This window comes from Calypte anna, chromosome 1, assembly GCF_003957555.1.
Source record: "Calypte anna isolate BGI_N300 chromosome 1, bCalAnn1_v1.p, whole genome shotgun sequence".
Lineage (NCBI taxonomy): Eukaryota > Metazoa > Chordata > Aves > Apodiformes > Trochilidae > Calypte > Calypte anna.
The window spans coordinates 134,577,523-134,592,794 of NC_044244.1; the positions used below are offsets into that span (position 1 = coordinate 134,577,523).

General features: G+C 42.6%; 1 protein-coding gene across 1 annotated transcript in view; it reads right to left on the reverse strand.

Moving 5' to 3' along the window:
- The window catches only part of AFF3 (AF4/FMR2 family member 3), a 333,963-nt gene extending 319,806 nt beyond the window's left edge, over positions 1–14,157 (reverse strand). Inside the window, exon 1 of the mRNA XM_030454711.1 lies at positions 14,086–14,157. Coding sequence (XP_030310571.1) covers positions 14,086–14,138 — 53 coding nt within the window. The 5' untranslated portion in view covers positions 14,139–14,157. The remainder of the gene's footprint in view (positions 1–14,085) is intronic.
- Between the last annotated feature and the right edge of the window lie 1,115 nt (positions 14,158–15,272).

Consider the following 15,272-nt stretch of genomic DNA (forward strand, 5'->3'; position numbering starts at 1 on the left):
GAATTGTTAACTAGCTTACAGGCAGTGTCCTGAATTGGCACAGAAAACTACTGTGAGAATGTCCTAGGGAGATGTTGAACTATAATTCAGAAAGGTCTAGTAATATCTCAAACACTTCCTGGTTTATTGAAATCACACTAGCATCTTTGCTCTGAATATACTACTTATTTAAGCACGACTACAGTGATTTACAATCCATTAAAGTCCCCAGCTTCATTTCTATGCAGCCCGTATCATGATGGTAAAGAAGGCTCATTTGCCAGAGCAAGTAAAGAGGGAAATGTGTTCATTTTTATGAAATCAGTCACCCAGTCTTACAGGGGTGTGCAAAGGCAAGGGTAAAGGAAGTACTCATTCAGTCAGACTCCTCAGCTGCTCTTTCTCAGGACTTGTACCTGCTCCCACTCAGACCAAAATGAACCAACCAAACCCTGCACCTACACTTAGCACTTTCAGTAGTCAAGTGGAGAGGAAGCACTTCCAAAAGGCAATTTGCATGTAGTCACCCTGTTTTCCACCACATGGAGATATTTTGTGCCAAGCCAGCTGGCCTACAGGACAGAGAGAAACCCTTGGCTCATAGGAGCAGCTCCACTGTAGCCTGAAGTTCACCACTTTTGAACATCCTCAGAAGGGAGAGAAGAATACGCAGTCACAGTGTGGGACTATCAGGCTCCAATCTCTCCCCACCTGAAGCACTCTGACCTCCATCACCTGCAGGAAGGTGATTCACAGCTCTTAAGCAAAAGCTCTCATCCAAAAGTAAAATGTTTTGCTGCAAACTGAGAGGGTGCTCAGGATGCTGATGTCTTATGAGGCTCTTACGCATTTACCAGATGCACACAAAACCTTCGTGCAGAGAAATTGGAGAATGTATTTGAACTTGTACGGCTTTGAGGAGGAATTTGCAAAAAATACCTAAGTTGACAGAAACAACCTTAATGGGTGTGGGGTTGTTCATATTTTCAGTGTGGTATTGTGGCTTCAATGAATACAGGCACACTGAAAAATAATGCTCAAGCTTTAGTCTCCCATGCTCCCACGAAATTCTGCCGTGAAAATAGGAAGTCAGTAGTTTACCCAGGACTCCAAGGTAAGCCAGTCATGGTGGAAGCCTAACATCCAGAAGAGATGGAAAACAGCTGGTTTGTGCACAAATCTGTGTTCCATCCTGTATGCCTGCATTCAGGTGCATCAGATTTGTTATATGTGTGCAGTTCACCTGATTTATTGCCATGGTTTACCACCAGGTGAAGCAAGGCCAGCAACATGTTCAGAACATGTTGGATTTACTGCATGTACACAGGAAATATGTGAACACATACAATCACCTTTTTTCCTGAGACTTCCTTGGAGGAAATATGGGTACCAAACTCTAAACTTCTGGGTTCACTTTGGTTCTGTACTTGTCTGCTGGCAAGTAGACAAGTGTATTGTGAGAAAATTTTGGGGTGTATTGTGAGAAAATTTGTTTGTACTTTTTAATCCTCCAGAGGGAACTGTGAGTGGATAAGGGTGAACTTGCAGCATTTCAATAGAGCTAGCCAGCTTCTCTACCACACAGCAGATACATTAGCACCTAATGAGTTACGATGACTTCAGTTTTAACAGATGACTTTTCTTCCGCCAGCCAAGTTACAGTATAAGCACCACTGAAATTTTATGACCTGGTTTTGCATGTGAATATAAGCTGAGGAAAGGAAGACATGCAAGTTACGTATTTGTTTGAAAAAAATCAGAATTCTGTTTCTTAAAGGCTTTCAATGAGAGGTACATTTCCAAGTAATTTCTAAAGGTGGGAATTAAGGTCTATTTGACTGGCATCCAAGTGTGGGCTCCAAGACTCACTCATCTGGAGCAGCAGTACTGGAATACCACATACGGTACTAGGTATATTTAATTACTTCCCATTGGTGCCACATGTATTCTGATGACATGTTGGACTGCCTTGAAGAATACCTGATAGTTATCAGCATTCCAGTACACTAAGCCCTGAGAAGTGCACAATGTCCACTCCTGGGAAGTGTACAAGGCCAGGTTGGATGGGGCTCTGAGCTACTTGGTGTAGTAGGATAGGTCCCTTCCTATAACAGAGGGGTTGGAACTAGATGATCTATAAGGTCCCTTCCAACCCAAACCATGATTCTATGATCTACTGAGATCTTTGGGAAGGGGAATTTTTCCTGCTGCTGCACATTTGGTTTGCACATTTGGACTTCACAGAGGAGAGCCAGCTCCAGCTGGGTTGTTGAGGCAAACAGCATTTCTTAGGCGGAACGCTTTGACTCTGAGCCCCTTTTCTTTACATCTCTTCACTGGTTCCTACTTCCCTCACCATAGGCCCTTTGCGGCCTATCCCCATCATTACAAAAAGTCATTACTAAAAAGGCTGACTCTAGTCTTCTTTTGGCCTATTTAGGCAATTCAGCCTCCAAGTTTCCAACTAGAACCTTCAGGGTATCCCTGTGCTGTCACTCATGCTTGGGAGGAGCCCTCATAAGCATGCACAAAATCACTTTATTATTCTTTTTGAGGTTCTTGCAAAGAAAATTCTGTTTTTTCCCATCATTCTCGCATTCATATATTTGGCAGCACTGTCAGGCTGGCAGTTTTTTGCCACCACTGTTGATTTGGATGATTAAAACACTCTGTCTTTTCCTTTTGACCAGTTTTGCCTATATCCATCATTTTCTTTGATCTTTCACTTTGTCTGCAAAGTTTTTTGTCCCATGACCAATTCTTTGTCCTGTGTCTGAATAGCATCTAGTCCAGAGAATCTGGGTCCCTACCTACAGATGCAGAGTCCCATGGTAATGTACAGGAACAACACCAGCAACAAGCAGAAGGGACATTCCAGTCCATCAATAAAATACTGGTTATGATGGGAATATGAAGAGTTTCACTGTTGTTTCTGTTGAGGAAGACTTAGGCTGTCTCTTCTGGGAAATCTTCACTCCAGTTTAATTTCAAGTCATCCATGCTCCAGAATTAGCTGCAACTTTCATTATTTGACTATTTTTTTCCTCTTTTTAACCAACATATGTATATACATATTAGCTATAGGTTACTTTGCTGTGTGCAAGTGTGTCACAGCATGCATTTTTCTAGTTACTTTGACAAACCTGACATTTTGCAGCTGTTACACATGTTGTTTCAATTACATCTCCAGATAAAAAGAATTCTCAGAGCCTGAAGGCTGCAGATGGCTTCCTGGTGAAGGGTTAACTCCAGCTTCGTATTAAAGCCTTTTTGGGGGTCCCTGTTCTTTTCAGTCTCCTTCTCTTATACCCTTCTCCAGCTTCCTCTTCTTATTTTCCATATGTCCCACACTCAGAAAGGAAGTCCCACTCCTCCCTGACCATTGACAGGAGAGGAAATGAAGCTACCAGTGTCCATCATTGCCTCCTTCCCACCCAAAGGTTCCTGGGGGGAAGAAAAGTACCTGTTGCTTCAACCCTATCTCCACATACCAAGCAAGCTGCTTAAGGCAGGGCACAGCTGGACGAGCAGAAATCAGAGGACTGACAACTTGGACCAATGCTAATCCTTAAAAAATTTTGGACTGTCCTACAATACTGGGGAAGTTCTTGACAACAAATGATGCTCTCAGCATCCACTTGCATCTAATTGGGTACCCTGAGGTATTTACACTGTGCTTATTTTTTACAGAAGAGATTGATCATCCCATTCTTGATATCTATCCCAAAAGGGTATATAAAATCCTTTGATCTTGCTAAGGCAGCAAAACATGTCTAACCATCAGTTATGTAAAGGTGGTTGTTATTAATCTGAATACTGCTCAGAGAGGAAAGAACAGAAGTACCATATAATGAGATATATTAAGACTACAAAAGAATTAAGTGAAGCTGTTATGTTATGAATCATGATTTTATTGTTTAGCAGTCAGCTCCCGATGTAATTCAGATAATAATGAATGGGCTAATTTCTTCCACCTTTATTCAGGCAAAACTTTCATTGACTTCAAAGAGAAAGTTGTCCAAGTCAGGACTAGAGGATGCAGCATCTATCCCACTATTTGCAAATGCTTTTTGTAATATCAGGTGTTCCTTTATAATGGGCCAATAGCAGTAACATTTACATAATATAAACCTCTTACATAAGTGTCTTTCGTGTTCAGAGAAGACTTTTTACTCTTATTGCAAACTGCAACTTCAGAAGTTCCTTAACTAAACCTAATACTTGAAAAAGCATAAGAACATACAGAATTTTTCAGTGTCCCATTTTGATAATCTTTCCTTCTGCTCAATATTTTTCATTTCACCATAATTTTTTGTTCTCTAAGGAGAATGTGTTATTTATTGATTATTAGCAAAGAGATGATTTATCATTGCAAATATTTCTTTTGCCATAGAAAACAGAGTGCCAAAAAGGGGGAGAAGAGGCTAAGCTGGTCACATTTTAACAGATGCCAGGAGTATCTGAGGGAAAAAAAAGAATAAATAGCCCTCCATCACTGTTTCACTCTATAGTTCAATTCATAAATTAATGCACTATGTAACATTTCAAATTGGTAGTTTTAAATAATTCTTAAAGTAACTGCTCAAAACTTGAAAAATATGCTTAGGCATAATACTTTCTATTTTGATCTAGGACTCTTCAGGTTTTTGACAAAACCAGTGTTATTTCTCTGATTATAAAGTATGCACTTCCATCTGGAACTTATTTTGATACTGTGAATCTTACTGTCTCAGAAAAGCATACAGAACAATGGACGGGCACTACTTGATTGTTTTAAATTGAAGTTAATTAATTATGAAACAGCTGCAATAGTCTAAATTACTTATTTCCCCTTTTGGTGAAAATGAATTTACAGGCATTTGCAAAGCATCCAAAAATAAAGAGAGACACTAAAGTCTTTAAGAAGGGAAGTCATGTAGAATTGTCTATGATCTGTATTTGAAGAAAGTAAATAATTAATAGCTCCAAGGAAGCATATTAGAGATTGCTCTTTCTATTATACAGTCACATTGAACAGTAAAATAATGCTTTAAATCTCAACAACAAATGCATTACAGAACTCAGTAGAGTTTACCTTTCCAGATAATAATTTTTTTCAGCTGAAAACAGCAATTTTTTCCCATTACAACTAAACTGTGACTTGAAAGAATCTTCTCAGTCATTTAGTCAAGACAGATGAGCAATGAGTGTTAGAAAAGCTACCAAGGCATCCAAAGATCTACAGTCAGGGCCATTAAATAGCTAATCTGCTCTAGTTCTAATTCTCTGCTAATGGGTTTCCTTAAATGTGCTTTACATCAGCTGTAATTAGTTCAAGATATTGCTACTTATATATTTCTAAGAACAACAACAAGAAAAGGTTGCATTTCTACTACTTTGTATGTAGGGGATGTACACAAAGCCATGCACCAAAGTTCTTGTGCAATGCCAAGCCCTGAAAAGTGTCATGAAGAGATACTTTGCTTGGATCTACAAAAGGGAATAGGTCCCAGAGCAACAGCATTTATCTATGTTTTCCTTGTTTGGGGTTATCTCTTGCCATTTTATCTCCAGATGTTGCAGAATCAACAGTACTAAGTTGCCAGGGCTACATTAAACCACAGATATTGGAAATATCTACTTTTTTCCTACTGACACTATAGCTGCAGGACAGATTTTCAGTGGCAGTGACAAAAAAAAACCCAAAAGCCTTGCCACATTTATGATAGACCATGACAGGGTTTTGAAGGAATTCATTCCTTCTCAGAAGTTTATCTGAGAAAGCAGCAATCTGACTCAATGACCTAAGAAAAATGTATGGTTCCTTGGCACTTTGGGACCCATCTACACAGGAAAAGGGTTACAGATCCACAAGCTGGCTGCAAACACGCTGCTATACCAAAACAAACAAGGCAAAGTAGTGATGCTAATTCAGATCAGTTGGGTTCATGGTGGTTTTCTTGCAAGGAACCTTAAGTAAATGGACTAGCACACAGTCTCCTTTTGTACCACAAAATTCCTGACAGTCTTGGGGCCTAACCACAAACAAAGCACACTGTAACATTAATTTACTCTTTATATGGGCAACATTTAGGTAACTCAGGGTCATCATCCTGCAGAAAATGTTACACTCACTCTCCTTGTTAAACACAAATGAAGAAATGCAGGCTTAGCTGTTATTGTTACTTTGTCCTTTAAAAACCAGTTGATGACATGAAAGATTCACTCCCTGGCCACTTCAGAGACAGAAAAAAAGTTTAAAAGTGTCATCTAATGGTTGCATATCAAAATAATTATCTTCTACACAGTATCTCTGCCAACAAACTGTTCATTTTTTCTGGACCGAGGTGTGAACATCTACTGCACTTGCTTTTTCTAAGACAAAGAGCACAAAAATATTAAAATTACATAATTCCCTCCTAAAATGCACACATCTGAGAGCAGAAACTTCCTGGTCAATCAGAAGTGATCAGTGACAAAGAATTAACTTTCTCTTGGTGTATCTGTAGGAGACAGGCATCATCTAGCAACGTCAATTCAAAAGCTAAACTCTCACCGGGGAGGTTTAGGATATCTGCCAAACACTAGTACATGAGAGCAGGCTCCCCCAAAGCCTTCACAGTGACCAAAGCAAAGGCAAGTACAGAAACAAGGAGATGGATGGTAGGAGAGACCACTGCTAGGATGGCTTCTGAATCTGAACTGGAGGCCCTTCGAATGCATGCTTCACCAATCCTTTTTCACCTTCATACATCTATTGTACTTGCATTTTTTTTATTGCCATAGATCATCATGGTGATGATCTAGGTGCCCTGGCACCTAGACTGCACCATCATGGCAATGCACGGACTAGGAAGGTCACCATTTTCTCCCCAATGGACTTCTAAAGTGATTATGTGCAATAAGAAGTCATCACAGCTCAAGGCAGTCAAAATATTCTCAGTGTAAGAAGATCTACCTGTAATCCTCCATTTTCTCACTCCCGCCATTCAGTGAACTAAGGCTGAGCCACAAAGGACTCTTTCTTTGGTCTAAAACATGGGAAAACAACCACATGGAAAGACTGGGTTACATTAAGATGCTGAATGGCTTTGTCAGATATAACCCTCTTGCTTTTAGTTTTAAGTACTTACAGTTGTGAATCATCATTATTGAGAAACAAAACAGAAACAAAAATCTTCTTAGCAAAAACTTGTGGTCCCTTCTGCATAATTTGAAGTGTTTTCTGACTGCTTAGACCACCACTGTTGCATTGGAACTAATTTATTTTTTAAAAAGAATACAAAAGAATCTCTGAGGATAAGTTTAAATTGCATTCCTACTGTCATATTTCCCAAGATACACTTGTATCCAGGTCCTTGGTACATGCATGCAGGTTAAAAACTTCCTAAGAGGATAAAATACAGGCAACTTGAGTCACTATCACTACTTTTGTTTGCTTAAGCATTAGGAAAGCTGAGATACCAAGCTAGAAGACACAAACATCAGTTCTCCATTTTTACCTTTAAAAAGACACAGAAAACATTCAGCACATAATAATTGCCATCATGTTCATTTATCTCATGCTACAGCTCATTCCCTCTTTCTCCTAAAAACAAATTCATAGTTCCCACAAATTATTCAGAAATTATATAGATTGTTACCTGAGTATTAAACTACAAGTGTCCATTTTTACTCTACTGAGGACTCAGGCAGCACCAGCATGCATAATAATGATATTGATTTTAAGAGACAGAAGACCAGAGAATATCCCTGCAGATAATGATGCAAATACAGTAGGTTCAGCCTGAAAGGAGACTGGTGGCTCCCTGAGAGCAGCCAGCCAGCAATTCCAGCCCCGGGCAGCAGCACTGATATGGAAATTCCCATCAACCACCTGGAAAGGGACTACAGAGGTAGTTTTGCTCAAAACCAAGGAAGTTTCAAGATTTCCCTTTTCCTTCAGTTTTCCACAAAGAACTTCTGACTTTCCACTGGAATTAGCCTCACAATCACCCAGCCCATATTAAAAAAAAAAACTTCACACGTGTTTCCTACAAAATACCATCTTTTTGAAATCTCATATTGTGAGGATGTCACTTCAAAGTTACGACTTGATCAGTCTCTTAGATGAAACACCATCTCACACAGAATTTAACCTTCTTGTTTTCTAACTTGTACCAGTTTTACTTAGTATCTATTGATTTTACTTTATTACTATTATTTTTTATACAGTTATAACCAGACTTTAAGGTATCTCTGGACACACACTGTGAATAATTGCTCAGACTCTTCTTATCTCTGCTTTGCTGTTTCTTAGTCATAAATATGATGCAAATGGATTAATGTGTTATATGAAGTTAAAACACTTCCAATAAAACAGTTGCTTTCTCTAATGAGTGTTGTGGAATTGGGTATGATGTCAGTCCTAATATGAGGATGACAGGACCTTCTCACAGCTAGTATATTTTCTGTACCTTTTCTTTTTAGCTCAGTGCCCCACATTTTTCTCCCACTGGTTTCGAGAAACCTGGAACTTTCCTTGAAATATTCATATAAAGTGGAAAATCCTTCTCCAGTAAGCTAGTAAGTTTTCTGCCTTGACTTCTGGTGAAAAACATCTCCAGAGGAGCACAAACCTACATGTCTGAGTCTTAGGAGGAAAGCCCAAAGGTCTGTTCTCCTCCTGCATCAGATAATTGCACATGGGTGTTCAGGCAGTCCTTGGGGAAATAGATGCAAGCACAATCACTGTCTTACTGGTCTATCAAAATTTCATTTAGCAGACATAAACAAAGCTGAAGTTTAAAAAAAATAATTAGTCTAAAAGTGACTGAGTAATGCAAACCAGTGAGGATGGGCCATGCCCTCATCTGACATAAACAGGCAAAGCCTCTGGAGCCAGTGGAGGTTTAAACCAAATGAGGAGGATGTGGTACATTACATCCAGCAAACGAGCACTTACGTGGCGCGACAGATGTATATTTAAAATATTATTATTGAGTTGATCTTTCTAATGTAGTATGACCATGAAAATCTTGCTCTTCTTCTTATAATTTAAAATGTTTAGCAAATACAATTTGTTCAGCGCCACAAGAAAAAGCCTCCAATAATAGAAGTAATTCCTGACCCAAGAGGCTTCTAGCCTAAAAAACAGGCATCAGGAAGAGAGAGCATGCTGTGAAAGCTGGAGAAAGGAACAGCCTATGGTTATTACTCTTGTTATTGTTTGCTCACAACTTATAATCATCACAGAAAGATCAAATTTTTAGATGAGATCTCAATGAAGGGAAAGTGGTAACTGTGTGTTAACACTGGGAGGAAGGCAGAACGGGAAACAATACAAACACAGAAATAAGAAGGAGACAAATAGGATTTCAGCTAATAGTGGCAGAAAGTGGCCAAGAACTAAAAGGAAAGAAATAAGGGACAAAATAAAAGACACAAGCTGGAATAGAGTTGTAAAGGAGATAGGATATAAAAAAAAGACATTAATTTAATTTTTTGTGGGAATGAGGTATTATTGCCACATATTTGTAAAAAGAGTAAGCTGGTCCAGCCTCTTAACCCACTGAGAGAATGGTTGGAGTGACCTCTTTCCCTGCTGAGTAGCTGCTTACTATTACCTGAAAATACACATCTTGATATTCTGCTTTGACAGAAGAAGGATTTGCAGAATTAGCTTTCTAAAATTTTCTCAAATAAACACCAGGCAACATGAAAAAAAATCTTGACTTACATGGATATAAAATATAGGGACTAAAAGCTAAACAACCTGGGATCAAGAAGTTACAAAAGGTTCATTTATAAGACTGCTGGATGTCTGGCCACTTTTTGTTAATAGCAACTTCCAAACAAAACTCTCATTGACTTCAAATAGAGCAGGAACAGACCCAAAGATAGCAAATGAACTAGTAATTCAATACATGCCCTGTAAAACACACTGGGCCACCTTACACTGTGCCATTTGATATTGATCTCAACTTGGAAGCTATACAGCTATACATTTTTTACATGACTATCCAAGCCCTACAAAACTGATGCTAACTCAAAACATCCAGAAGTAGGAGATAAGTACCAAATAAACCAATTACAAACTTGGCTTCTTTTACCTAAGCAAACACTGGTTTGTTTGTCACTAACAAACATATTACACTCAAAATTATTTCCTTGTTTGGTACAACAGGGTAAGTGCTTAAATAAACCTGCTGATTGTTTTTAATGAATGGGACAAAACTCAGCCTACACATATACCTTACATAAGCATGTGAGGAGAACCTTCACTAAGTGGTCTTCAGCACTTAAGCACATTTGAGGACCTGGCTGAGTTTTTATCTAGATTTATTAAATAAGGCAAACAACAACATGAATGCCTGTAATGCAAAGCATTGGTACTCCAATAATTCCATCCTCTGATTTGCTCATTTGCTGCGTTCTGTCACATGTAGTATGTTTTCTTCTGTCCAAGATGTTAACCTCTGACTGAGATTTTCCATCCTTTTTGTCAGATGTAAAGAAATACGAAGCTATAAGGCACTGGTGAATCCATATCCTTGAGCACGGACAAGTAAAACCACACACATAATAAATAAATGCAGAAAGAAAAAAAAACAGAAGATGGGACTGTGGTTCAAAGTTGTTGATAACTGTGTTTGTTAGCCATGGGAACTTGAGTTAATTTGGACTGATCATCCCAAAATGTTCCAGAAAAAGCTTACCATTGGGCATGAATTTTGTTTATGCCACAGACTGGTATGTTTTCTTAAAATTTCTATTTGAGTTTGTACTCAGCTTTCACTATTTGAATTATAGTAGTTTTCTGGGAAGCAGAAGTGTTATTGGCATCAACACAACCTGGAAAAACTACTGTTTAGTAGAAAACAGTTTTTAATATTCTTCCATTGCAGTTTACTCGTTAAATACTATCTTTTATCCACGACACACTCTATTATTACATTTTCTATGCTACAGCAGAGTGAAAGACATAGCACGTATTAATTTGAGAGCAAATTCATTAATAGTATAAAAGTAACAATAAGAATTGATTAGCATGCTGCTAATCATCTGGAAACCCCTTCTGATTTTCCAAGAACATACCAAATAAATAAAAAAAGCACTTTAGAAGAGCACTTTAATGTTTAATTACTGCACTTTTAAGCAAAATGTTCACCAAATACTGCAAAATGTGGATTTTCAGTCATAAATTAAGTGCTCAAATTGCCATTATGACTACATTCAAAAGAATAAAGGACAACATTCATCCTCACTGCAGAGAAAATTAAGTCTCTTTAAGTGTTGCTCTTTGCCATGAAGCACTTCTTATCTATGTGGTATATTTTATTTCCCTTTTTGGCAAACGCTGCATTCCCCTGGAGGCATCGTGACAAGTCTTTGGAGCTTAACATTAACATACCAGCTTTGTTTTGGTCATTTTAGCACAGTATCCAAACCAGTTTTCTTGAGAACATCCATAACCAGTGAGCAGTGAGTGGTCAGGACAGCAGGAGGGCAGGGACACACACACACCCTGCCTGAGGCTGCAGACCCACCCTTTGCACAGCCACTGCAGCACTGAAGCACCCCTGGATTCTGTGATAGATTTTGGAAATTTTTATTGAGGGAAAATAAGCTTTTATTTAATATTGGTGGCACGACTTTTCAAAATGGCTCTTACGAACCATTTGCCAAAACAGCTGCTCCATGAGAAACTTCCAGCCTGTGATCTTGGATACTCCCAGGCAAAGCTGTTCAGCAAAACCCAGTGCTCCAAAAGGATGCAAACATGCAACAGCAAACACCTGCAAACCCTCTGGTCCCCCCAATGAGCTCCACTCAGGGTGGGATCCCCTTCAAACCCCCTGGACATTTGTGGGTTCAACATCTAGACAGGGATGAGAGCTTAGCAATGAATGCAGGCCTGCCACTATGCACCAGCTTTTAATGCTTTATTTGAAGCCCTTCTGTTGAACCTATCTTCTAAACTGCAGCAGCTACAGAGGAACACAAACAACAAGATCTATGAAACCACAAGATTGCTTGTAACTCAAATACAGACATTTTTAAGCAAATAATTTAGATGGAAAATGGTTGATCTCTCTTTGGACCCACACAGGAGCTGTATGCCGACCATGGTCATTTGAAAGTGGCTCCACAAGAATCAAATAGCATGCTAAAAAGATTATAAAAAAGAGCAATTGCCAGACACAGCCTGAAGCCTCGGCTTTCCAGAGTTACTGTTCACTTTTCAAATTCAGTATTAACTCCAAAAGCCAGCTTTCAGAACAGACTAATGAACAATGCCCTTTTTCTGGAAAAAGAAAATTCCCCCAAAGTTTGCCTTCATTTATGGAGAAAGGAAAAAGCATTCAAATATGTGAAAGTATTATTCTTTCCATTAAAAGAAAGAATTTTTCCATTAAAAGAAAAAAAAAAAACAAACAAAAATGTAATTTGGTTGTAAAGCCATGGATATAGACTAAAAACTTAAAATCAGTCCAGAGATAAATTTTATGGTTTGCATATAAACTGAATATTGGTATTTATAATTGAAACGAGGATATAACCTTAACTTGTGTCACAGGCAGAAACACCATAATTAAAAACTTTTATGGGGTAGTAACTAATTTTGTATTATACGTGCTCTTTAAGCTTCCCATAGCAATATAGAAGTTTTATTAGGCTGGATGTTATCAATGCATGCATTTATAAGCACCCTTATTACAGCAGTGCAAACTCATCATCCTGAGGGGTTTTTTGTGAGAAGTGGTGCAACTAAGGGGACTCCCTGGTCCGGCTGATTTTGTTACACCTGCCAGGGAAGAGATAAGCTGCTGCTGTCGAACGCGCACCCTGCTGACAGCAGATACAGATCACCTAACGTGTTTAAAAAATAAAATTAAAAAAAAAATAAAATTCATCCCCTTAACTTATTTCAGGCAAAAGTAATCTCAGCTCCCCAAAACAACCGACCCAGCAGGCCAACAACCGACCTGCCTTCGCTACCCGGGCTGATCGCGGCACAGCACCGCAGCGGAGCGGGAAGGCGGGACCCCCCGGCATCCCACCCGCCTGACATCGGGGGGGTTCGTCGGGATCGCGTCCCACCGTCGCATCCCTCTCTGGGGTCCCTCCCCGCTCACCGGCTGGCCCTGCCGGCGACCGCCATGGAGTGCGTGTGTGTCCCGTCCCTCCTCCCCCCTCTCCCCTCCCGTGGACCCCAAAGAGGCCGAGCCCGGGCCGGGCTGTGCCGGGTCGGCGGCGGGGAGAAGCGGCCGCCCGGGGGAGCGTGCCTCCCGCAGAAAACTCCGGGACTTGGCAGAAGCAGCGGCTGGGGAGGGAAGGAGGGAGGGAGGCTGGTGCGGGGGGTGGGGAGGGCAGCGCTTCCCACCTCCAGCCGCTAATGACATTTCTAGAAATTGTTTCCCCTCCTCCCTGGCAGCTCTGCACCCGCCGCCGGGGAGGGCAGGAACGGGGGTGCGCAGGGGGAGGTCAAGGGCATGCAGTGGGGTGTGGGGGTGGGGGAAAGAGGCAGGAGGAAGCAGAGGAGAGTCGAGGAAGGGGGTAATAAAGGTGGCCTAGGGGGCAGTTGCGGGACGAGGTGGGGGTGAAAGGGGCGTGCGAGAGGGATGGGGAATGAGCTACGGGAGTGCAGCCCACGGTGCCAGTGGTGGGTGAGAGCAGGGGATTTCTGGGGAGAAGCGGGGGGCGAGTACAGGAGACCCTTCCCCCAGCCAAACACCACATTCACCTCCCGGTCCCACCCTGGCAGCCAAGAGAGTGGGGCACCTCTCTCTTTGCCCCACCCGGGCCAGCAATTCTGGGAGCCAAGTGGCAGGAGGAGACACCTCCCGGGGCGCTGCATCCCCTCTTGCTAGTGCACCCACCGCCCCACTTATTGCCCACCCGAGCCACTGCACCCCCCGTTTCACTGCACTTCTCCAGGTACCCCTCCAGGTAAGTGTACACCCACCTCAAATTACTGCACGCACACACGCACCAATTATTACACATCCCCCAATTATCGCACCCTCTTCAGTTACCGCTCACACAGACATACACACCCTGTTATAACACTCCCTCCCCTCGGTCCTTGCCCCTCTCCCGTTTGCTGGTCCCTGCGCCTGGGGGGCAGGCAGCAGCAGCACTCACCACAGAGAGTCCAGGTCCCACTCCTGGAGGAGAGCTAAGTCGAAGCTGTCCATGGTGAGCGATGTCAGCGCCGTCGCGCTGCAACCACACGGCGGCCGGGGCGCATCTTAACTGCACCGCGGGCAGGGCGAGGGCGCGGAGCACCCCCGCCGCCGAGACCCTCTCCGCACACGCGCGGGAAGGGGAGGGCAGGAGGGGGACGGACCCCCAGCCACCTTCTCCCTGCTTCCCGCTAAAAAAAAAAAAAAAAAAAAAAAAAAAAAAAAAAAAAAAAAAGGGAACACCGGTCCCCCCGCCCCCCCCCCAAAAAAAAAAAAAAAAACAAAAAAACCAAACTAGCCACCCACCCCCCCGCCCCCGAGTGCCACCGCTGGTTTGCAAGCGGCGCCGCTCGGCTGGGCTCGGCCGGGTTCGGCCGCCGCCGCGCTCCGCTCCCGCCCCGCTCCCCCCGCGTCTCCTCCCTCCCCCTTGCGCGCCGGCAGCGCGGCCCAAGCGGTGCCCGCCCCGCGCAGCCTGCGCCCGACACCGCGCAGCGCCCGCGCAGTGCCCGCCCGGCGCTGGGAGGGGCGGGACCAGCTCGCCGCACGGGGTGAGTTAGTGGGAACTTGCACCCTGAGAGGTTTGCCCGGCCGAAGTTGGGCTTGTGTTTGTGGTTCCCTCCCCCCCCTTCTTCTTCCTCCTCCTCCACGCGTGGTCGCTGCCCCTCGGCCCCGTGGGGCATGGGCCATCCGGCTGCCCTCGGGTGGGCCTCGCTCGGCACAGCGGGTGGCCAGCGGCTTCTGTGTAGTGAACACCAGCAGGATGGAGATAATGCTGGGGAGAATTTGGGACAGGTTTGTTGTGGGACAGGCCGTGGAGCCAGGGTGCCAGCTTGGGTCCTCCCTGGACAGGCAGCCTTTTGGCAGCTCGGGCGTGGGGCCTGGGGTTGGATTAATTCCTTTTTATACCAGTTTCTCTTCAGATGCAACAAGATTCCTCCTAAGCTGCACCTGTGCAAATGAGAGCTCCCGCAGGCTCCAGCTATATACAGGTCTAATTAGATCTGCAGAGCAGATTAAAGGTCCCTGGATTGCACGAAGCCTTTAAAAATGCGTGATCTCTGGTTAAAAATAAAAGTACCAATTGTCAGTGCTTGCCACCTAAAGAGAGTAAAAACACCTCGCACTGTCCAGCCTGCGTGAAGCACT